Below are 25048 nucleotides of genomic sequence, written 5' to 3'. Positions count from 1 at the left end.
CCCTCTTCTGGCCTGCAGACATGCACACAGACAGAATATTGTATACTAAATAAATAAATAAATATTAAAAAAAAACTACAGAGAAACCCTGTCTCAGAAAAACAACAACAGCAACACTTCTGTGCCTAAGTGATCTATAACATCAATCTCGCGAGTAGTCAGGATTACAGGCATACATAAGCATTGTTAGTTTCTAAATTAAGGATTTTGAAATGGGGAGATTAGTCTGGATTATCCAAATAGACCCTAATTGTAACCACAAGTGGTTTTGTTTGCTTGTTTGTTTTGAGACAGGGTTTCTGCTTAGCCCTGGCTGTCCTGGAATTCACTCTGTAGACCAGGCTGGCCTCGACTCAAACTCACAGTGATCCTCCAACCTCTGCCTCCCGAGTGCTGGGATTAAAGGCGTGTGCCACCACTGCCCGGCACAAGTGTTCTTATGAAAGGTAGGTGATGCACACCTGACTGGCAGAGAGGAAGAGACTGTGTGAGAGTGCTACAAGCCAAGGAATGCCAGCAGTCGCCAGAAGCTGGAAGAGACAAAGAGTAGATTTTCTCTTACAGAGACCAGAACAGCTTTGGTAACACCTTGATTTTGGCTCAGTGAAACTGACGGTACATTTCTAGTTCTCAGAATTGTGAAAGAACAGATTTCCAAATTTCTGTTATCTTAAGCTCCCAAATTGGTGATGATGAGTTATACAGCCACAAAAGGCTAATACTGAAGCCTTTGGGGCAGAGCCGGAAGCTATTGTGGAGCACTTAGATATGCTTGGGAATTACTGGGAACAACTTAAGGGCATAATTGGGCACTACTTGGGTGTTGTTCGACCCATCAAAGGGCCACAGGGTCACTGGAGAATGGTTTGAGTATGGTTGGGAGATTGGGACTGTAAATGGGGAACATTTGCAAGTAGCACTAGGGGATACTGAACGGCAATTTGAGGGTGTAGATGAGACTTCTTGGGGGCATGATGTAGATGGTACAGTTGAAAAAAATGGTTTTAGGGTTTTAAATTTTTTGGTTTTTTTTTTTTTGTGTGTGCGCTCTTGTAAATGTACAGAAGTCAGAGAACGACTTGCAGGAGTCAGTGTTGCTTCTCCGCTTGTTGAGGCAGGGTCTCTCTTCTTCCTGTGCCTGTGCTCTATACACCAGGTGGGTGGCTTGCAAGTTCCCAGCCAGGTATGGTGGGGAATGTCTGCAATACTACCTCGTAGGAGGAGGAGGAGGGTAGAGAGGCGGCAGAATCAATTCAAGGTCATTTTTAGCCACATGATAAAAGTTTGAAGCCAGCCTGACCTATTTGCGATCCTATCGAGAGAGAGAGAGAGACAGAGAGAGAGACAGAGAGAGAGACAGAGAGAGACAGAGAGAGAGACAGAGAGAGAGACAGAGAGAGAGAGACAGAGAGAGAGACAGAGAGAGAGACAGAGAGAGAGACAGAGAGAGGGAGAAGAGGAGAGGAGAGGCACACACCTTTAATTCCAGCACTCTGAGGCAGAAGCCAACCTGGTCTACATAGTTCCAGGACAGCCAATGCTATGGAGGGAGGGAGGGAGGGAAAGAGAGACCCTTTCTCAAAAAAAAAAAAAAAACCAAAAAAAAAAAAACCAAAAAAAAAAAACCAGGCATGTCTTTAACCCCAGCACTTGGGAGGTAGATCCATCGGGATTTCTGAGTTTCAGATCCACAGAGCAAGTTCCAGGACAGCCAGAACTGTTACACAGAGAAACCTTGTCTCAAAAAAGCCCCCACCCCCCAAAAAAAAGAAGAAAAAGGAAAGCAGGAAGAAATGTCAGAAGTAAAGCTCAGGGAAACAGAGCACAAACACACCCTCATACAGAGAGAGGAAAAAGAGAGAGGCAGACAAGTTGGGCATGAATGAACATCCTTAAAAAGTAGTGTAGTTTGGGGTTCCAGTTTGTGGGTGTAGTTGTGATACTAAGGAAAGGAAGTTAGGGAGTATTTATAGGCAGAGTTGGGGCTCCAGGGGAATTTTAGAAGTGAGGTTTCCAATTATTGAAAAGTGGCTTGGAATCAGTGACATTAAGTATTGTTAAAGGACATTTTGGGGATATTTTTGGAAGTTTTTCATTTTGTTTTTGTGTTTATTTTTAGGTTTTGTTTTCAACATTGAAAAAACTCTGAGCCAGGCGGTGATGGCGCATGCCTTTAATCCCAGCACTTGGGAGGCAGAAGCAGAAGATCTTTGTGAGTTCAGGGCCAGCCTGATTTAACAAGAGCTAGTTCCAGGACAGGCTCCAAAGCTACAGAGAAACCCTGTCTTGAAAAACCAAAACAAACAACAAGAACAACAAAAGCACAGACTGCTTGTTCCATGCTACAATATGTATAAACCTTCAAAACCTATGCTATGGTGAAGCACTCTTGGGAGGCTGCAGCAGAAGCATCACTGAGAGTTCAGGCTAGCCTGGGATACGGTGTGAGATCATGTCTCATAAAATGCTCATCACCATCACCACTGAAGCCTCATGCTAAGTCAGACATTAAAACATCTGCATGTGAGCTGGGCGATGGTGGTGCACGCCTTTAATCCCAGCACTCAGGAGGCAGAGGCAGGCGGATCTCTGTGAGTTCAAGACCAGCCTGGTCTACAGAGCTAGTTCCAGGACAGGCTCCAAAGCCACAGAGAAACCCTGTCTCAAAAAAAAAAATCATCTGCATGTGGTGGCTGGAGAGATGGAGAGCATTCGCTGTTCTTCTAGAGGGCCCAAATAGTGGCTCATAACCATCTGTATCTCCAATTCTAGGGAAGCTGATGCCCTCTTCTGGCCCCTACAGGCATTGGATGAATGTGGTACAAATATACATATACATGCAGGCAAAACACTCATACACATACAGTAAAAATAAATGTTTTAAAGATTTACATATTACATTTATGTAAAATGTCTAGAATAGAGAAAATCTATAGACAGTTGATTTGTGGCTGTCGTCTAAGACTGAGAATGGGGTCTTATTGGGATGGTGAAGGCAAGAGGATCAGGAGTTGATGTTAATTTGTTTTTTTCTTTTGTTTTTACAAACACTGGCATGAACCACCTGGGAGCCAAACTCAGGTCCTCCAGAATAGCAGCCAGTGCTCTTTTTTTTTTTTTAAAGGTTTATTTAGGGATACGGTGTTCTGTCTGCATGTATGCCTGTCGGCCAGATGAGGGCGCCATATTTTTTTTAACTATAGATGATTGTTAGCCAATGCCGGGAATTGAACTCAGGACCTCTGGAAAAGCAGGCAATGCTCTTTACCATCTGAGCACTCTCCTGCCCCATGGATCAGGAGTTGAATATCATCCTCAATCACACAGCAAGGTCAGGCTAACCTGGGTCACATCAAATTTTCTCAAAAAATGGGGAAGAGGCTAGGAGTATAGCTCAGGAGGTGGAGGAAGGAGGATCAGAAGTTCAAGATTATCTTTGACAATGTAGAGTTGGGGGTCAGTCTGTGCCTCATGGGACTTCAACTCCCATACAAACAAACAAAGTTTTGTAGCAATAGGATGATCTGTTAGTAGAAGGAGCATGGTTCGCAGTTAAACAAGCGACAGTTGGAAGTGATTCGAGGTATTGGTCATAATTAGTAATGTTCAGGGTGGCGCTACACATTCTTGGATGGCCCCCTGGGAATCAATAGAGGGTGGTGTGGGGATCCCAAGGAGTGGTTAGGGTCAACAAAAGGTGTTTTCCATGCTCAATAAATTTAGGATTTAGGAGTGATATTCAGAATTCGGCATTTATTTCATTGATAGAAGAACACTTACCTATTATACGTGAGGCCCTGGGTTCTGGAAATTCCTGGCACCACAAATGAATGAATAAAGAATATAAATGCTGTTTAGAAGTTATTGACTTCAAGCGTCAGTTGAGGATGGTGAAGGAGGAATAACTTGGAGGTTGTGGAAGGCAGTTTATTGGTGCAGATTGACTATTGAGGAAGGGTGGATTGACTACTTGGGATTAACAGTTGGGGGAACTATGGGAAGTTATTTGGGGGGTACAACACAGATGAAAAGAGTAATTTGGAGGCTGCTGGAGTGTAGCTTGAAGTGCACACTTCAAGGATCTACTTATGAAAAAAATTTTGCACGCAATTTTACATTCACGGAGGACAACTTGTGGGTCTAGCCTCGTGCAAACAGATGATTTCTGCATGCTCGATAGATAGAGTTGTGTGTTGGTGTAGGTCAATGACAGCAGACAATGGCCTGGAGGTACTGCTTGGGATCAAAGACAATACTTTGGGAATATAATTTGGAGAATAACGGAAGGTCGTTTGGGAGAGCATCTAGGAGATGGCAAAAGGAATTGTTTGGGAGTACTGTAGAGGCGTGATAAAGGCTTGTAGATAGCATTTGAGATACTGCCTTAGGGGAAGAGTGACTTGGAGTCCGGGCATCGGTCGGCTCACCTAGGGGGCGTGGCTTAGGGCTCTGTCGCCCCAAAAGGCGCGTGCGCACACGCTCCCCACTTCTTCATTCCTGGCGCTCCCAAAGCTGGAAAAAAAAAAAATCGAAGACCCAAACTGGCGCCTGCGCACTTTGTGCCTGCCGCTGCTGTGGTCCCGCGCCCCGCCCCCTCGTCCTCCAACCCCCTAGGTTCGCGCTCAGCGGCGGAGGTGGCTGTGCAGCCAGCAACGGACGTCTTGAGTTAAAGGTGAGGTGCGCGGGGCCGACGCCCCCGCCGCATCTCTCCCACCATCTGGGGGTTCCCCATCTACCCCCGAAGGCTAACGGTAGTGCGTACAGTCGAACGCGGCCCGGAGGTAGGGAGCAGAAGACTAGGAGGCGCGCGAGCGGGGCGCTGCGAGGGAAGGCGCGCCCACTAGATGTCTATCGGCCTCTACCGACCCCACCTGCACAGCGGTGCGAGGACCGTCGGTGAGTAACCTTTCCTGCGAGGAGAAGAAGGGTGGGGACAGGGCGGGACGAGGCCCGGAAACGTTCACGAGGATGGACCTGCGCGCGCCCCTACACCCTTTGACCCTATGCCCCCACCCCTGACCCCTGTCTGACCTGTCGACATCCCTTTTAAACTCCGAAGTCCTTGGCCCAGAACCTTCAGTCCTACCCCTGACCTAACTATATTTTGGCGTGGTGTGATCTTGAACCCCTTCTTTGTCCGCCAAGCCCAGTTCTGATCCCCAACCCCATCCAGGTTTGTGTTTGGCCCAGGTCCCTGTTTGACCATATCCTATCTCTGAAGCCATTGTTTTGAAGCCCAACAACAACTCCGGATTCTGATCAGATGCTTGACCACACTGTTTTCAAAATGCTTATCCAGTCTCTGAATTCCTTCCACTAACCCTAATTTGTTTCGGTTCTATCCTGATTGCTGACCTCTGATTTCTGTACCCCCTGAACTGTGGCCCCACCAACACACCAGATCTCCATCAGTTTTCCTTTTTTTTTTTCTCCCTGATATCACCACCTCGTCCCTGCCTTCATTCTGTCTTTTCTTGTTCCTGACCTCCACCTGAACCTGCCCCTTTTCCTCCCTGATCACTGGCTTGACTTATCCCAGTCATGTCTCCTGGCTATTCTTCTACGTTGGTGTGTGTCTCCTTGTACTTTTTTCTCATCTTCTGAACCTTAGTCTTCTATCCAGCATCTTGTCTTGGCTCTATTCTTCTTAGACAGGATTTGTCTACGTAGCCTTGCCTGTCCTGGAACTTGCTATGTAGTCCAGGATGGCCTCAAATATGTGATGTGCTCCTCTGGCCTCTGCCTTCAGAGTGCCGGGATGATAGGCATGTACCACCACCATGCCCAGTCTTTTTTTAAAGATATGGTCTTACTATGGAACCTAGGCGGGTCTGGAACTTGTAACAATCACTCTGTCTGCACCTCCATAGTGTTAGGGTTAGAGGCGTGTCCCACCATACCTGGGCCCTGCTCAGCCTCCTGAGCTCCATCTATCTTATAGTGACTTTTTCTCTTTTAGACCTTGCACTCATTCTTGTCCTAACCTCAAATCCCACTCTCCCAACCAGGCCTCCCGTTTTACTTGTTATTGTAACCTTCCAACTTGTTCAGCCCTTCCTAACATCCATTTCCCATCCCTTTTGCACTCTGAGTCTCATTAGCCCTTGCCTCAGAACTTGAAGGCTCTTTGTCCCCAGGGCTTCTACAGTGTGTTCCTTATACAGAAACAAGTAGCCTTGTAAGCTCTTTGCGGCAGGCGGAGTTTTTGTATGGGATCTCCCCATCCCCGTCTCTATCCGAGTGATCTCACATGGAGCTTGCATTTCTTTTACTGACCTAGGAGTGCATGGAAACGTTCCCACAACCCCTGCTCCCCTGAACTGTGAAAGAACACCCTAAATTATTCATTGACTATCTGGGAGTCGGAGAGGTCTGGATCGTGTTTGCAGCCTTTCTATATTGGGCCCTGTCCCATGTTGGGGGAGGGAGGCTAAGAGACGTCATGTCATCTGTGGCACCTGATTTTCAGTTTTGATTTTGGTATTATCCCTGCTTCTTGGGACTGACAAAACCAAACAAAAAAAACCAGTTCTTGGTCAGAGGCTTCGGGACTTGGTAGGGGTGGGATGAGGGAAGGGATTTCTTTCTTTCTCTCATGAAGTTATCAATAAGCATTTTGGTGCTAAAACATCCCACCCATAGGGGTCTCTGTATTGTGTGTAGAAGCATAGGCAGAGACTGTTGCTGGATGTTAGAGTCAGGCTCATTCAGTCTGGTAGTACTATAACCCTGTATCTCCAGCTACTCAAGAAGCAAATGTGCCCAGGTGGTGGTGGCACACGCCTTTAATCCCAGCACTCGGTGGGCAAAGGTAGGAAGATCTCTGTGAGCTCAAGGCCAGCCTGATCTACAAGAGCTAGTTCCAGGAGAGGCTCCAAAACAACCCTGTCTTGCCGAGTGGTGGTGGTGCACACCTTTAATCCCGGTCCTTGGGAGGCGTAGGCAGGCAGAGACAGGCGGATCTCTGTGAGTTCAAGGCCAGCCTGGTTTGCAAGAACTAGTTCCAGTACAGGCACCAAAGCTACAGAGAAACCCTGTCTCAAAACAAAAACAAAAACCCAAGTACTAAACTGAAACTGGGCAACATGCCTTAAATCCTAGCACTTGGGATGCAGAAGCAGGTGGATTTTGAGTTCAAGGCTAGTCTGATCTACAAAGTGAGTTCCAGGACAGCCAGAGATACACAGAGAAACCCTGTCTTGAAAAACTGAAAAGATTTAATCCCAGCACTTGGGAGGCAGAGGCAGGCGGATCTCTGAGAGTTCGAGACCAGCCTGGTCTACAAGAGCTAGTGCCAGGACAGGCTCCAAAACCACAGAGAAACCCTGTCTCGAAAAAAGCAAAAAAAAAAAAAAAAACTGAAAAGAGAAAGAAGAAGCAAATGTGGAAGGTTTACTTGAGCCCAGGAGTCTCTGGTCAGTCCAGGCAATAGCAAAGCTCATTATTTATTTATTTATACTATTTTTTTATTTTTCATGCAGGATCTCAACATGTAGTCTTAGTTTGCCTGAAACTTACTCTGTAGATCAAGCTGGCCTCGAACTCTCAGAGATCCACCTGCTTCTGCCTCCCAAGTGCTGGGATTAAAGGCGTGTGGTACCATGCCTGGCAAGGCACATTTCCTGCCTCATCCTCCCTGGTGCTGGGATTACAGGCAGGCATCACAGCTCTCCCAGTTCGTGCATCTTTAATGATAAGTTAGAGAACGGGGGAGGGAGGCACACACACCCTCTTTCAAATATGGCTGCTTTTGGCAAGAAGGGAGACTCTAGAGGCTGCAATACCAGCTGTCTATCTCAAATGCATCTGAATATGTTTAGTTCTTTGTAGACAATTTTTAAATTATTTATTTATATTTTATGTGTGAGTGCCTAGAAGAGGGTACCAGATCTCATTACAGATGTTGTGAGCCATAATGTGGGTGCTAGGAATTGAACTCAGGACCTCTGGGAGAGCAGCCAGTGCTCTTAACCACTGAGCCATCTCTCCAGCTCTAACAATTTTTATATAATATTTTTACATTTATATCGTATGTGGAAGTCAGGGGTGCTTTTGTGTGTGTGTGTGTGTGTGTGTGTGTGTGTGTGTGTGTGTGTGTTTGTAGACATCCTTCAGGAGTCTGCTCCCTTCTTGCACCATGTTAAGTCCTAGGAATTTAAGTCAGTCCTCAAGCTTCAGGTGGCACTGGGATATCCTGCTGGCTACCCTTTATTTTTGTGTAAATGTGCGCCCTTGTGTGTGAGGGCTGGTGTGTGGCTGTCAGAGGAAGACTTCAGGTGTTGGTCCCACCTTCTGATTTGTTTGAGGTAGTCTCTCATTTGCTGTGGTACTGTCAATTCCAGGCTTGCTGGCCCACATGCGTCAGGGGAATTCTTCTGTCTTTGCCTTCTATCTTGCTGTAGGAGTGCTGGCGTTACAGACATGAGACATTGTGTCTGACAACTCACGTTTGGTTCACTTTGCGAGGGTTTTTCCCTAAGACATCTTCTTGGCTCCGTGAATACTTTCAGTTCTTGATTTTGGATAGGGAGAATTCAGACAAGGTTACCCGAGAAAAGAAAAAAAAACCAAACATCTGTTTCAGATTTATTGGGTGAGGCTGAATGATACCAGCTCTGTGTCAAAGGGAGCATCCAAAAATATCTGTTTGATTCATTGCGGAGGAATACTTGTAATTATAACAGCAATGCACTTTGGGTACTGATACCCTGTCTGACGAATAATAAAAACCCAGAGACAGGTATTGGGGTTCAAGATGAAGATCAGAAAAACAGCCAAGCCACTAGAGAAATCTTTTTTTTTTTTTTTTTGGTTTTTCGAGACAGGGCTTCTCTGTGGTTTTGGAGCCTGTCCTGGAACTAGCTCTTGTAGACCAGGCTGGTCTCGAACTCACAAAGATCCGCCTGCCTCTGCCTCCCAAGTGCTGGGATTAAAGGCTTGCGCCACCACCGCCTGGCTTCACTAGAGAAATCTTATCTCTATCAAGGCTGGGTGACTGCAGACTGAGCTCTGAACATCTGTCTCCTCCCCTTTAGTGCTGGGATTATAGTCCCCTTTAGAGCTGGGATTAAAGGTGTGTGATTTACTAGTACTGGGATTAAAGGTGTGAGCCACCACCACCTGGATCTGTTTCTGCTTTAATCTTTGGTAGCCCAGGGTGACCTTGAACTCATAGAGATCCATCTGCCACTGTCTCCCAAATCCTGGGGTTAAAGGTGTGTGACACCACTGCCTAGCCTCTAGTGACTTAATTTTACCTTCTGATCTTCAGGCAAGCTTTGTTTATTCATTCATTTGTTTATACAGATAAAGTATCACTATAATACCCAGCCAGTTGCTGTATCCTAGCAAGCTTGGATTAAGTCAGTTGCTTGCGATAACTTTGTGAGTATCTGTTTCTGTTTTATAATTTTGTTTTGAGACAGGGTCTCTATGTAATCCTAGCTGTCCTGGAACTCAATATATAGACCAGGCTGGCCTCGAACTCATAGAGAGCTTCCTGTCTCTGCCTCCTTAGTGGTAGGAATAAAGGTCACCTATGCCTGGCAACTGTTTTATAAGTTATCATTGAGGAGTTCTCCAAGTTCCTATAATGTTCCCTTCACAACCTCAGTTTCTCTGTTTAACAGATGAGGACATTGAGGCCCAGAAAAGTGGTTTTTCTAAACAGTCACATGACCAGTAAGTGACAGAGTTAAGTCCCTGACTCACCTTTTGCTCTCTGTACAGCATGCATGTGTGTTTAGAGGTCAGACCTAGGTTTGTTCAGATTGTGGGACTAGGGCTATAGCCAGTGGCAGAATGCTTGCTTAGCATGCACAAATGAAAAAACTCCCGAGTGGGGCAATGATGTGTGTGCAGAACTCAGTCCCACTTGTTTACTTGGCCCAGGAATCATTGTCTATTTCCCACTTTTTTTAAAAACTAGTCTGCTTCTGTGGATTTATTTTTATTTATGTATATGTATCTGTGTCCATATATGTAACATGCGTACTGGTACCCCCAAAGGTCAAAAGAGGGCATTGGTTCCACTCGAGCTAGAAGGTGGTTGTGAGCCACCAGATATGGATACTGAAAATCAAACCCCAGTCCTCAGTTCTCTAGAAGAGGAGCAAGCACTCCTTTTTACTTTTAAGATTTATTTATTTTTATATACATTGGTGTATTGACTGCATGTGTGTCTGTGTGAAGGTGTCCTCAGGTCCTCTGGAGTTGGAGTTACAGACAGTTGTGAGCTGCCATGTGGCTGCTGGGAATTGAACCGGGGTCCTTTGGAAGAATAGCCAGTGTTCTTAACCCCTGAGCCATCTCTACAGCCCCTCAGCAAGCGCTCTTAACCACTAAGACATCTCTCAAGCCTCAGATTTATCGTTCTTTAAAAACAAGCAAGCAAGCAAACAAACAAACAAACAGACAAAATTGTTGGGGCTGGAGAGATGTCTCAGCAATTAAAAACATTAGCTGCCCTTCCAGAGGAACTGATTTGAATTGTCAACACTCACATGATGGTTTACAACCATCTGTTGCTCTGGTCTTGGGGCCTGTTACCCTCTTCTGGCCTCCACAGGCACTGCAGGCACATGGTTTCCAGACATACGTTCAGGGCAACATCAGTGGCCTTTAATCCCAGGATTTGGGAGGCAGACACAGGTGGATTTCTATGAGTTTGAGGCCAGTGTGGCATACACAGCAAGTTCCAGGACACTGGGAGCTATATAGTGAAACCCTGTTTCAAAAACAAAACAAAACGAAAGTAAGTAAATAAATAAAATCTTAACTTTTTTGAATCAGGGTTTCTCTGTGTAACTCTGGCTATCCTAGAAATCACTCTGTAGCCCAGGTTGGCCTCGAACTCAGAGATCCGCCTGCCTCGGCCTCCTGAGTGCTTGGATTAAAGGCGTGCGCCACCACCACATGGCCAAATTTTAAGATTTCTTGAAAGATTTATTTTATTTTATTTTTTGGTTGTTGTTTGTTTTTTCGAGACAGAGTTTTTCTGTGTAAGAGCTCTAGCTGTCCTGGAACTAGCTCTTGTAGACCAGGCTGGTCTTGAACTCACAGAGATCCGCCTGCCTCTGCCTCCCTGAGTGCTGTAATTAAAGGTGTGCATCACCACTGCCCAGCAAAAGATTTAATTTTTAACCCTGTGTGTGTGTGTTCGAGTACATGTGCACAGGTGCCCCCAGAAGGTAGAGGTATTAGACCCCTGGAACTGGGGTTATAGGGGGTTATGAGCCACGTAACATGGGTGCTCAGGATTGAACTCAGGTCCTCTGGAAGAGCAGTATATACGCTTAACTATTGAGCCATCTGTCCAACTCCAAATTTCTTGTTCTTGCGAAAGGTTGTTAATGATTTGGTGTGAGTTACATGTACTATGAAATACCTTCTAAAGTTCATTGATCTCTGTTGTCTATTTTGCTCATTTTATGGATGAGGTAACAGTTTTTGCCCTCCATTTTATGGTAACCTAAACTCCAAGGCTCCATCTGCATTATTAGCCAATTTTTCTCATTTCTCTTGTCCCTGATTATAGACATGCATTTTCCCGCCATGTCTGCTGATCTACAAGATGGGAAAGGGAGGCCATGGCCAGGATGATAGTCCCCAGAAGTATTCACCTAGCTGCTCCTGTGCCTGCTGCTCGCCTCCACCAGTACACCAAAGGAGAGCGAAGTGGGAAGGAAACAGCAGGGCACTTTGTGGTGTGTTGTGATCCAGCTGCCCTCACTCCCCCTGACCGACAGCGGAACTTCCTTGTGCTCTGTAATTGACAAGGATGTTTGTGTTCTTTCTGGCTGTTGGTTTTCCACAGAAGCAGTAGAGGTATAAAAGGCCTTAGTTTAGGACAAAATAAAGGTTGCTGTTTTTCCACCTGAAAAGAGGCCTCCATGTGTCAATCCCGGCATCCCCCGCCAGTCTTGACTATCCAGGCTGCGCTGGCTGCAGCAGTGGTGCACGCCATAAATTTCACAACCAGGAAGAAAGGTGTGTAGGAAGCCCTAATAGCATGGGACTGAGGGAATCCTTCTCTAAGTTCTTCTCCTGGGCATGGGCAAGAACAGCCAAACAGCCATCCCTGTCCACACATGGCCCAGCCTTCTGTAAGGAATCTGGGTTAGGTTTGGGTTCTGCAGTCACAAAGCAGATCATGTTACCTGGAGTAGAAGATGTTTGGAATGTGCCCAGGATGGGCTTAGAATGTGCCCAGGTAGGGTTGTGTTGAGGGACATTATAGGGACTCAGAGCTCTCAATTTCCTTGTTGACCATAAAGCTTCGCTTCAGGCCACAAATGTTAAGCAGGAGGAATTGGGAAGAATATGCTAGGATACAGAAGTCTGAGCTGTCTGTCCCGTCTGCCTTTGGGAGCAGCCACAGGCCACCTCTAGCCCAGGGTCCAACTCTAGCATTCTGATTCTAAGCTCCTTCTCACACTGATTTTGTTTTGTTTTGTTCTGGAACATGCTCTGTAGACCAGGCTAGCCTCAGACTTGCAGAGATCAGCCTGCTCCTGCCTCCCAAGTGCTAGGATCAAAGGTGTGCGTCACCATGCCCACCTTGTTGTTTTTCCAAGACAGGGTTTCTCTGTGTAACAGTTCTGGCTGTTCTGGAACTCACTCTGTAGACCAGGCTGGCTTCAAACTCACGGAGATCCCCCTGCCTCTGCCTCAGAGTGCTGGGATTAAAGGTGTGCACCCCCACTTCCTGGCTCCTTATGTTTTACATCATCATGTTCTTAGGCAGGCCTTTTCACCTTGCCAAGGCCCAACTTCCCATGCCTTGTTCAGACAAGGCTCTTTCTGTGCCATCTCTCTGGTTTGTAGAGCAGAAACCAGGATTATTTCTTCCTGGACTATGGAAGATGGTGGCTTGGGATCTGGTCCTCCTTAGAAAGGTTAGCTTCTGCTGGGCAGTGGTAGCACATGTCCTCTTCCATCCCAGCACTTGGCAGGCAGAGGCAGGTAAATCTCTGAGTTCGAGGCCAGCATGGTCTATAGAGTGAGGTCCAGGACAGCCAGAGCCACAAAGAGAAACTCTGTTAACTTCTCTCTGCAGCTTAGAAAACCATTAACCTAATTATGGGAAAAATTTTCCCCAAGACCTTCTTTTATCCCTGCATTGCTCTGGGAGGGAAGGATCAGAGTCTGGAGAGGTAGTGCACCCTGCTCAGAATAAAAAAAAAAAAAAACAAAACAAAACAGGTGTGTGTGTGTGTGTGTGTGTGTGTACGTGTGTGTACGTGTGTGTACGTGTGTACCTTTCAGCTTCCTAGCCCCCATTCCCCGAGGTGCTACCTTGTATAGGCAGGCACCAGTGGCCTGGGGATCTCGGCAGCAGTAGAGGCAGGAGAAGCAGTGGCTGGCTGCTCCTACAGCTCTTAGCGCTTCTTCCCCAGTTCTTTCTTAGGTGTCTGCAGTGAGGAGAGAGTTCTGTGCTTTCTTCTTGGCCCTGTTGGGCTCCCTGAGTGAGGCACCTGGTCCCAGACACTGCTTCCCCAGGAACCCTGGAAGCCGGCAGGTAAGGGTTAAAAGGTATGGGCCAGCCCAGTTCCTGTCCAGGTAGGCTGGGCCTTACCTAGTGGGAGGCAGCCAAGGCAGCAGTCACTGCTGTTCTCTTCTACTGCCAGGAGAGCTAGGGCCTGGACGAGACAACTGTGCTTTTTGAGCTGTTCGAGGCTGTCATACAGTACTCTGGCATTGGTGAGTACCTCGGAGCAATGGGCCAGGGGTGTGAGACTGTGAAGGCGCAGGGATTGAGGGCTGGGGTGCAGTGTACTGAAGTGATCTTCCAGAGAACCTGGTCAGGCGGGAGAAGTCCATCGACAATAAAGGGTTGCGATAGGAGGGGCAGTGTTCTGTACAGGAGGAGCTGGGGAGCAGGGCAAATTCCCACATGTCCATTCTCCTTTCTTGATAGAGAGCAATTTTGGGTTGGAAATGGAGGAAGAAGAATGGAGCAAAGAGACTCAGCCCCCTCTTCTCTGCCCCATCCCTCCCACTTTTCAGAGTGGCCTCTTTATCAGGGCTAGTGCCTCTGAAAAGGCCAACTGAACTATTTAGAAACCATGTTGTTCAGGCTCTGTTTCTCCCTCTATTTGTTCACCCAGACTGATGGAAAAGGGTGTGCTGTGTGTGTGTGTGTGGGGGGGGAGCACTGGGGAGCAGTCCAGACTTTGCGTGTGTATTTGTTCAAGTGATGGCAGGATGTGGAACTGGGGGCTCTCATTGACAGTGTTGGAGTGCCACCCAGGTGAAGTATCTTGGTTGTAAACAGTCATTACAGCCAGGAATTTTTCTCAGCTATGGTGTCAGAAGGGCAGACCTGAAAAACCTGCTGGGCCTGCCTCTGGGTGTGTGTGTGTGTGTGTGTGTGTGTGTGTGTGTGTGTGTGTGTGTGTCCCCGCATGTGCCCTCCGTGACTCTCATACTACAGTCTGTCCCAGCAACAGGACACAGAATGACAAGGCCCTGGGGCGGATAGGAGGGTCTCGGAGGCCTGTGTGAGGGTGCGCTAGTGACACAGGGGTGGTGGTGATGGAGGGGTGGCGGTGGACTGCTTTCTCGCTATCTTATCTTGGTGGGAGGCAGCACTAAGTCCCAAAGCAAGTGTGCAGAGCACAGCAGAGTAGAAGCAAAGGTTCCTGAGTCAGGTATGGAGGTGTGGGGCGTTGACCCGAGTCTAGCCTGCCCAGTGACCCAATGACTCATGCCCTAGCTATGTCCCTGAGGTCAGGCTGACAGGGTGGAGTCGGGGTTCCTGTCTGGACCCTGTGTTGACGTCCACGATGCTCTGATCTAAAGAAGGAAGCGTTGAGGCACTCGAATGACGAGCATGAGACTGATGGTTGCGAACGGGGTGAATGGACCCAGAGGTCAGGGGAGTTGGCTTTCTGTTGGGGTGGAAAGGGGTTCAGGCCAGCCTTGTGAAAAGTTTTCCAAACTAAAATGGGACCTGGGAAAAGTAGGAGTTCTAGGAACTGAGGGACAGAGGAAGCTGAGATTGGACATCAAAGAACCCCTGCCGTACTGAACCTCTGTACTGCATAGTGTCTGGATTTGGGGATTGTCTCACGTTGATGTTGAGGATAGTCCATGAGTCCTTTGAGGGAGGGTCACAGACCCTGTGAGACAGCCAGGAAGACAACAGATAAACTGGGGGGACCTTGTAGGCAGTTTGATTATACCCTACAGTGTGGACGTGGAGAAGGAGCTTAGAGCCAGGCTTCCTTGCTTGTCTGGGTCTTTTCTAGAACATCACGACAAGCTGTGAAATTCAAGGTAGGTTAAAATGGGAACTCTGCTGTCTCCATTAGGCCTTCCCAGTTACCTACCTTGGAGGTTAGCACAGGTGGTGGGAGGTGATGTCACCTGGTTGCCCAGCGGGGGACCAAGCAGGATATGGGAGGGAGGGAGCAAACTCCAAAGAAGCAGAAGGAGGGCTGGCAGCTAGCCAAAGCAGGCTCCATGGCCATCCAGGGCTTCTAGGGACAGAAAAGGGCAGATAATGGGTTATCCATGGCTGTGGATGGCTCTTCTCACCCATCCCAGCAGGATAACTTCTGTGCTAGTTTCAGAAGAGGGTGGGAGGGAGGAGGAGCTGGAGGGACCCTGGAGTCAAGGAGCACTCCTTGCTACATCAGGGCAGCAGGGTGGAATTAGAACGCGTACAGAGCCAGATCGGTCTGGATACCTGGCTCGGCTCTCTTGCATTTGTTCACTCGGTTACTTGTTCAGCCAGCTGGCGTACATTTGTGGGCTACTTGCTGTGTGCAGGAGCATTTGGGGTGCTGGAGCTACTGATTCCCTGGGGCAGACCTGCTCCCTATCCAAATGGCAGTACAGGGAGGCCCAGGCTCTTGTTCAGCGGCAGCTGGGAGAGGGTGGCACTCAGGAACCACCTCTGAAAGCGGCAGCTAAGCCCCAGAATGAGCTGGGCATGGTAGTGCCTGCCTGTAATCCCAGCATGTGACAGACTGGGGCAGGAGGATCGCTGTGAGTTCAAGAGCAGCTTGAACACAGTTACTTTCAGGCTAGCCTAGTCTACAGAGTGAGACTGTGTGCTGAAACTCAAACAGCTCCAAAATAAGTGAGAAGCAAGGTTCCGCTGGTGAGAGGCTGGAACCAGTGCCCTAGACTGTGGCCACAGCCTGGGCAAAGGCCCTTCTGCCTGATGGATGGACCGAGGTGCTCAAGAGGCAAATGGCAGGATTGGAGCTGCTGTCTTGAGGAACTGTATAGAACCAGAGGGGTTGTCCTATGTGAAGCCCTTTACTGGGCAATTATTTCAGCTCTCTGTGCTTTCCACCCCTCATCTCCTAAGGAAAGGTAATAATGACGGAGCTCCTGCCTGAGGGGTTTCAAAGATTCATTGTGATAGAGTAGATAACTGTTCCAGGCACCCAAGGCTGAATACGTGCTCGCGGTTGGTATACTCAATTGAACCTGTACCATTAATTCTCTCCCTAGGTGAGATTCCTGGCTGTGGCCTATGGGCCTCTGAGGAGGCATTGTAAGTCTGCCCAGCTTCCCACTCACTGTGTCAGCACTCAATGGGAAGGGAACCAAGGTACCAGGCCAAGTGGGTCCAGACATTGACACAGATTCTGAGTGGGCAGGCCAGGTAGGTGGGTGGAGCCCGGGGTACTTTCTGTTCCTGGCTGGAAGATAGGCAGTAGGACCGGCCTTGGGACTGGGGGTGTCGTGGGATATGCCTCCTTAATGCCTTCTGTGCTGTGTCACTGCCAGGCTTTGTCCAGCCACCAGCCACAGCCTCCAGACAGTACAAGGATGGAAGTCAAAGGTCAGCTGATCAGCTCCCCTACCTTCAATGCCCCAGGTCAGCGGCTGCCTCCACTTCCTGCTGTCCCCTCCCTACCCCGAGTCTCCATGTGCCTGCTTGGGAAGCGTTGGTCCCTGTCCCCACAGTTGCTCCAAGATGTCCTGGTTGTCTTCATCTTTGCTCCCTCCCCCTGCGCAGCTGCCCTGTTTGGAGAGGCTGCCCCCCAGGTGAAGTCAGAGCGTCTTCGAGGGCTGCTTGACCGCCAGCGGGCCCTGCAAGAGGCTCTGAGCTTGAAGCTTCAAGAGCTCAGAAAAGTCTGTCTGCAGGAGGCGGTGAGGGCCTCACCCCAGGGCTATTAGGTGGGGGTGGGGGTGAGGAGGTGCGGGGTAGGTGGGATAGGGTGAGGAGCCAGGGTGTCTAGGCATGCAGACTACTGTCTGGGAGTTAGGAATTCTTGTCACCCTGTGTATCCTCATAGTTTGACTTAGATGTCACAGTATCAGTGAAATATGCCAATGCTGATCCATAGTCACTTGTCAATAATTTTAAACTTCCCGTCCCCAAAGTGAGAACTGTTTCCAAAATTGGGCAACAGAGCTCATCCTGAACTGACGCAAGGTGAATTATTGTTCCCTTCTCTCCACTAGCCCATCTATCCATCTGTTCATCTGTTTTCTGAGACAGGGTCTCACTCTGTAGCTCTGTAGCCCAGGCTGACTTAGAACTCTCACTGTAGCCTAGGGTAGTCTCTAGCTCATGCGTTAGCCTCCCAAGAACTGGAATTTCTAGGCATGATGTACCACAGCTGGCTATGGTACATAGCTCTGATTTTCCCTTCTCAGTGTGAGTGTCCACACGCTTTTCCTGAAGGAATAGTAGGGCTCAGGGGATGGGGAATTGCTCAGTTGACCATGTAAACATAAGGCCCCGAGTTCAACCCTCAGAAACTATGGAAAAAGAATGGCCGGGCGTGGTGGCCAGCACTTGCAATCCTGTGCTGGAGAAGCAGAAACCAGATGGCTTCCCTGGAGCGTTCTGACTAGCCAGGCTACCCTAATCAGCAAGTCCCAAGCCAGTGAGAAAGAAACCTTGTCTCAAAGAAAAAAGTAGATAGTATCCTGAGTAACAACATCATCCAAGATTGGCCTCTGGCCTACACATATGCACAGCTACAGGCGTAGGCGCACGCACACGCGCACGCACACACACGCACTCTAATGGGATTCAGAAGACCAGTCCCTGTGTTATATGTGCAGCATATAGAGTGGGCTTTTATAATTATAAAAACTAAGAACTCTGGGCTCCAGATTTCCAAGATACCCAATGTCCCAGAGATTTTTTTGGAGCCACTGAGGGACTTAGGGTCCACACTTCCTACCCTGGTGGTAGAGATCTTGAGAGAAGGAACCTGATCTATGTGGAGTATTGGGCAAGGCCAGTCTCCTTGGAAGATATAGTTTCTTGTACCCTTACTACTTTATGTCATCTCTCCAACTAACCCTTGTAGTTTCTGTCCCTGTCCCCTCCAGGAGCTAACTGGCCAGCTGCCCCCTGAGTGCCCACTGGAGCCTGGTGAACGTCCTCAGTTGGTACGCCGGAGGCCCCCTGCAGCACGTGCCTACCCTCCACCACACCTGAACCCAGTACACCACTCCTTGTGTCCTGCTGAGGTAAGCAGTTGGGTGTGGGGAGCAGGATGGTGCTGGTGAGGGGCAGGGGCAAACAAGGGCAGAATGAGGGTTATGGCCAGGAGTGGGAGGAGCTAAGAAGGGAAAGAGTTTGAACTGGTGGGTCCCCCGTGCAGTATGGGACCCCCAACTTTGTCAAGACAAGCTTCCTATCTTTAGAAGATACATAGGCCCACCTCCTCATTCTGTCCCTTGAGGCAAACAGACTCCCCCAGGAAGAACAGGCCCCATTTCCAGTATAGATGGGCTCTGCCAACTTTCTGCTACTTGGGTAGTCATTTCTATGATTTAGCTCTGTTCCACCCCTCTTGGCTTGTGCAGGAGCTGGCTCTTGAGGCCCTGGAGCGTGAGGTGTCTGTGCAGCAGCAGATTGCAGCTGCTGCCCGCCGCCTGGCCCTGGCTCCTGACCTTACTGGAGAGCAGAGGCGGCGGCGGCGCCAAGTGCAGGTGGATGCCCTGCGGAGGCTGCACGAGCTGGAAGAGCAGCTCAGGGACTTCCGGGCCCGCCTTGGCCTCCCGGTGCTGCCACTCTCTGCAGGAGCATTAGTCAATGCCCAGGGTGTCTGCATGGGCACACGCCTTGCTCAGCTCAGTCAAGGTAAGGCAGGTCCCACATCCCTCCAGTGCGTGGGAAAATGACCCTGAGAATGGACTGTGGCTTACACATATAGGAGTGGTGGAGTGGCTGAGCAGCCGTTGAAGGCAGAGAGGTGAGCAGGACTTACAAGGGGAACGCCCATCAAGCAGAATTGTAATGAGCGGACTTGAGGTTCAGAGGACTTGAACCTAGGCCGATCAGCATTCTAGAAAGTCATTCTACCATGGAGCTACATCCCCAGTCCTCTTCTTTAGTTTTTTGTTTGTTTGTTTGTTTGTTTTCGAAACAGGGTTTCTCTGTGGTTTTTTTGGAGCCTGTCCTGGAACTAGCTCTTGTAGACCAGGCTGGTCTCGAACTCACAGAGATCCGCCTGCCTCTGCCTCCCGAGTGCTGGGACTAAAGGCGTGCACCACCACCGCCCAGCCCTCTTCTTTATTTTTATTATTTATTTATTTAGTTAGTTTTTCCTCAACAGGGTATTTCTGTGTAGTCCTGACTATCCTGGAACTCGCTCTGTACAGTAGACCAGGCTGGCCTCGAAACTCACAGAGATCTGCCTCCTTCTGCCTCCCAAATGCTAGGACTAAAGGCGTGCGCCACTACTACCTGGCTTTTGTTTTTATTTTTAAAAGTAGTTATTCATTTTTATTTACATGTATGTGTTCCTACGTGAGTTTACATTTACCACACACATACGGGTGTTTGTGGAGGCTAGTGGCTTTGGAACCCTTGGAACTAGAGTTAGAGACTGTTGTGAAGTGCCTGGTGTAGGAACCGAACCCAGGTCCTCTGCAAGGGTAGCAAGTGTTCTTAACCTTGAGCCATCTCTCCAGCACATTGGTTTTTTTTTTTGTTTTAAGTTTTTTCAAGACAGGGTTTCTTTGTGTAGACCTGGCTGTTCTGGAAATCACTCTATAGACCAGGCTGGCCTCGAACTCACAGAGATCCATCTGCCTCTGTTGGGATTAAAGGCGTGCACCAGCACTGCTCTGTTCCCTTGTTTTGTTCTTACTTTTTATTTTGAGACAGGATTTTGGTAAGTTGCCCAGGCTGGTCTTGAACTCATTCCATGTTCCAGACCGGCATTGAACTTATTTTACATACAGACAGACACACACACACACACACACACGCACGCACGCACACACACACGCACACGCACACGCACACACACACACACATGCACACTGCTTCATGAAGCCTCTTAGGTAGCTGGAATTAGAGGTCTGTGTGTCTGGCAAAGATGGATTCTTCTTTGGGAGGCGCCAGAATCAGGTAGCAGAAGGCAGTGCACACAGTGCACACAGAGATGCTATCCAGTGGTGCAGGGATGGAATTCAGACCTTGGAGTGACAGGGTGCCTTTCCCTTTCTCCCTTGTAGAGGATGTAGTTCTGCATTCGGAGAGCAGCTCCCTCTCAGAGTCAGGGGCCAGCCATGATAATGGTGAGAACTATCCCCCAGCCTGGCTCACCCCTCCCGAGTCCTCTCAGAATATCTGTTGGTTCAGCCCCTCCTACTGTAGCTCTTCTTTAGCCCTGCCCCATGCTCCCATGGGCCCTTAGCTTCACCTGTCTCCGCCTCCTCTGCCCTAGACCTTACAGGTCAGCTCCTACGTTTGCCTTGCTACCTCTCTTAGCTTGTCGGTGCCCCACCCCCAAACCTGCCCTGCTCCTTCCAGGCCCTCTCTCATTCAATTCTACCCTATTCTCCCTTCTACCCAGAGGACCCTCATAGCTGCTACTCTCTAACTGAGCGCCCCTCACCACCAAAGGCCTGGGACCAGTTTCGGGCAGTATCCGGAGGGAGCCCTGAGCGGCGAGCCCCATGGAAACCTCCCCCTTCGGATATTTATGGAGACCTGAAGAGCCGGCGCAACTCTGTGGCCAGCCCCACCAGGTAAAGAGGAACCTTTTCCTCCTTTCCTGGGACTGGGAGTGGGGTCCTGAGCCTGGGCTGGCAGGAGGGCCTACTGGTGAGTGCGGTTTCTAACCTGGGTCCCGATGTGGGCCTGCCATCTCTGTCTAGCCCCACCCGCTCGCTGCCCAGGAGTGCCTCCAGTTTTGAGGGGCGAAGTGTGCCTGCCACCCCTGTCCTCACCCGGGGCACTGGCCCCCGGCTTTGCAAGTAAGGGGACTCTTGAGGGTGGGTCTGAGTATCAGAGGAGAAAACCTTTAGTTCGAACTGTAGATGTTGAATAGGAATTTCCAAAAGATGTGGGACATGGGCAACTGGGCTTTGAAAGGTGGCTAGAAGCTGGCGTGGGAATTGGAGGCAGAGGCGTGAGAGATTGAGTATGGGCTTTCCTGCATTTTTGGGGATAAGTCATTTTCTTTCTCTGAATCTTTCCTTCCTCGTTTGTGAAGTGAGTGTACTATCTGCCTTTGAGAGACACAGGTACAATGCATGTTGGGTAGCATGTATCAAATGCCTACTTTCTGCTAATAATCGGTAGCATTTGTGGTGGATAGCAACTCCTTTGTCATCCTAAGGTCCCCCTGTGGAGGTGCTATTATTTGCATTTTATAGGAGTGGAAACTGAGGCACAGAAAGGTTAATTAAGTAACTTGTGAGTAAACCAAAGTTCTCAAGTTTGGAGCCCATGCAAATTTTTAAACTAGTCAGCCTTGACATGCCAAACTATAACGTTCCTTAAGTCCTTAAATGCCTACTTTTCCCATGCTGTGAACAGAATCCCTGTCTTTTGGGGGCATGTTTACAGTTGTTTGGGGCTGGTTCATAGACCTGGTGGGTTAGAGTTCAGAAAGCCTTTAGTTCCGGTTGTAAGGCCTAGGGCTTCCTTCAGGAGGTAGAAAGGAGCCATGAGAATAGCCTTAGCAGGAGAATAGGAGCTGTGGGATCAGGAGGGTGCCTGTGTATGTCCTTCCTTAGCTAGCCTTTCCGTCCCGTTCCCAGAAACATTTACTGTAAGAGCTGCGGCCCTATCCTGGTGAGCATTTCCATGCCCTACCCTCTGGCTTCCCGTCTGGGGCCAAATCTCAGTGGCCCTTACACACACTGCTTAGTAGCTACATGCACACGACTTCTAATACTGGTCCTGTGTTAGAGATAGTGAAGGCTCAGAATGAGATGGGGCAGTCAGGGCACTCGTCATTTGTCTTCTTTTTCTGACCCTGCTCTTCTTACCGCACCTCTGTTCTCCAGACCGGAAGGCCTCCATTCTCGCCAGTGGTCGGGTAGTCAGGACTCACAGATGGGCTTTCCTCGGCCTGACCCTGCTTCAGATCGGGCCTCCCTCTTCACAGCTCGCACCCGCCGCAGCAATAGCTCTGAGGCCCTGCTGGTGGACCGGGCAGCTGCTGGGGGAGCAGGATCTCCACCTGCCCCCCTGGCTCCCCCTGCTGCTGGTCCCCCAGTCTGCAAGAGCAGTGAGGTGCTGTATGAGCGCCCCCAACCAGTCCCTGCCTTCTCCTCCCGCACCGCTGGTCCCCCAGACCCTCCTCGGGCTGCCCGACCTAGCTCAGCTGCCCCTGCATCCCGTGGACCCCCCCGACTCCCACCTGTGTGTGGAGACTTCCTCTTGGACTATTCATTGGACCGGGGCTTGCCCCGTGGTGCTGGTGGGGCAGGTTGGGGGGATTTGCTGCCTGCTCCTGAAGTCCCAGGACCCCTTTCCCGCAGAGATGGGCTCCTTGCCATGCTGCCTGGTCCTCCACCCATATATGCAGCTGATGGCAGCAGCCCCCTTCTCCGCAGCAAAGACCCCAACACCCGTGCCATTCGTTCCAGGCCCTGTGGCCTGCCCCCAGAAGCTGTGGAGGGTCTGGAAGTGCATCCAAACCCATTACTCTGGATGCCGCCACCCACCCGGCTACCTCCAGCTGGTGAGCGAGGCGGCCATAAGAACCTTGCCCTGGAGGGGCTCCGGGACTGGTACATCCGGAATTCGGGACTGGCCATGGGGCCCCAGCGCCGACCTGTGCTTCCACATGTGGGCCCAACACACGCACCCTTCCTCCATGCCCGCTGCTATGAAGTGGGCCAGGCACTATATGGTCCTCCCAGCCAGGCACCGCTCCCGCACTCGAGGAGTTTCACAGCACCCCCTGTCTCCGGCAGGTATGGGGGTGCTTTTGCTGATGGGTAGGGGTATTGATTGAGATGCTGAATGTATCCTGACCAGGGAGCACTTTGTCAAGATAGCTGATGAGTGGGCCTACAAGGAAACTAGCTGCGGTCTTGGCATGGGGTCACTTTATCAGACATGACCTGCATTAGTTCTTAGAGTCCTGCTGAGGGGGATCTGGTATGTTGGTAGCAGGAGTTCTTTCCCAAGCTTTAGAAGGATTCGATTCTATGTATTCTCCCTAGTACATGACAGCTGGCAGCGAGCCTTGAAGTCAGGGTGCTGGGAAGAAGGGACATACGTGCTCCATGGCTTTCTCTTCTAAACTCCATACCCCATGCTTAAGAGCCTGAAGGTGCTGTCCTGCGCCTGTCTCCACCTCTTTAACAAGCCTCTTTTCCTCTCTCTGTGTGTCTTGTCTGTCTCTTCCTCTCTTCCCTTCCCTTCCCTGTCTTCCGGATTCCTGCTGTCCTTTCTAAAGATACTACACGGACTTCCTGTATCCCCCGGAGCTGAGCGCTCGTTTAAGTGACCTGACGCTAGAGGGGGAACAGTCTTCCAGTTCTGATCCCCAGACCCCAGGGACATTGGTCTGACCCTTCCTGATAAGCCTCTTGTTGGTCTGGACATAGTCCAGTCTGGGGAACATGCAGTCAACCTCGCTGAGCCCTGGGATGTGGTTGCTCTTGGTTCTGAGGGACAACTGCTTGATCTCACAGGACCCCTGGCTTCTTTGGGGCCCAGAAGGATGTCCGATACTCCTGCATCTCTTCTCATCCTGTGCTGGGGGACTGGAGGGCCCCAGCTAGCTTCAAAGAGGGGGATGATGGTTTGGGGACTCTGCCCCTTCCTCCATTTCTGTTTACAGTTGTGATTTATTATTCACTGTCTTTGCCCAACACTAGGTATTTTATAAAAGGGAAGCTGTGAGCTCAGTCCTGGTTGGGTTCATTCCTGTCCCTATGCCCAGCCTGTTCCATTCAGGAGCCACCACCCCACCTCAACAAAATGGACCATATAGAGTCTCGGGGGTTAAGAGACAGCTATGAAGAGAACTCCCTGCCTCCTCCCACTAGAGTTCTTGGACAAATGGGCTCCTGTCCACATTTGGAAGGACGGAAGTCTAGGTGGGGTGCCTGAAGGAGCTGTTGTCTCTGTCTCTGCCCGTGGCCTCTGTGCTGACCTTCCCTGGTCAGGAGGCTATACAAGAGTTTGTCAAGAAGCAGAGCCATTTGAGTATGTCCCATCCTGGGATGCTGCAGTGGTTAAACCTGGCAACTGGTCGATGCCAGCAAAACCCTCAGGTGACATCTGGCCATGGGCCACAGGCCACATCATGTCCTCCTTGACATTCCTCTATTTACCACTTTTTAAACAAATCCACATAAGCTGTGTTTTCTATATTGTGTGTGACTTTCTGGAACTGGGGGTTCCCCTACCCCCTTTACCTGGTGTTAAATTTTCTTTTTGTATCAATGGATCTGGGCCCAAGACACTACTCACACTGGAAGGGGATTTCTATAATAAATGTATAAACTGAACCGCTGGATTGTTTCTTTGTCTGCTTCATCACAGGAACCCACACCTCTAGTTAAGACCAGATTATATGTATATATTTATTAGACAGGACAGGGACCCACTGTGTAGCCATGGCTGGCCTGGAACTCACTTGTAGACCACATTGGCCTTGTACTCAGAGATCCATCTATACTGGCATAAAGGGCATGTACAACCACGGCAGTCAGAAAACAAAATATTCTTGCCGGACGATGGTGGCGCACGCCTTTAATCCCAGCACTCAGGAGGCAGAGGCAGGCTGATCTCTGTGAGTTTGAGACCAGCCTGGTCTACAGAGCTAGTTCCAGGACAGGCTCCAAAGCCACAGAGAAACCCTGT

General features: G+C 49.5%; 1 protein-coding gene across 2 annotated transcripts; it reads left to right on the top strand.

The window, feature by feature from the left end:
* Positions 1-4619: 4619 nt before the first annotated feature.
* On the top strand, positions 4620-24662 carry Ccdc120 (coiled-coil domain containing 120). 2 transcript variants are annotated; one of them, XM_026782188.1, is made up of 12 exons: positions 4620-4896; positions 13398-13519; positions 16468-16621; positions 16747-16837; positions 16979-17112; positions 18310-18450; positions 18790-19066; positions 20449-20511; positions 20790-20964; positions 21094-21192; positions 22231-23145; positions 23634-24662. In XM_026782188.1, exons 4-12 carry the CDS (start codon positions 16789-16791, stop codon positions 23746-23748), a joined length of 1968 nt encoding a protein of 655 aa, XP_026637989.1. In that variant the 5' UTR covers positions 4620-4896; positions 13398-13519; positions 16468-16621; positions 16747-16788; the 3' UTR covers positions 23749-24662. The 2 variants fall into 2 exon arrangements, with proteins under 2 accessions (XP_026637989.1, XP_013203898.2); XM_013348444.2 differs by lacking the exon at positions 13398-13519.
* Positions 24663-25048: the final 386 nt, after the last annotated feature.

Source organism: Microtus ochrogaster, chromosome 10, assembly GCF_000317375.1.
Source record: "Microtus ochrogaster isolate Prairie Vole_2 chromosome 10, MicOch1.0, whole genome shotgun sequence".
Taxonomy (NCBI): domain Eukaryota; kingdom Metazoa; phylum Chordata; class Mammalia; order Rodentia; family Cricetidae; genus Microtus; species Microtus ochrogaster.
Note: the sequence above shows the minus strand (reverse complement) of the source record. Positions and strands in the feature narration are given on the sequence as shown.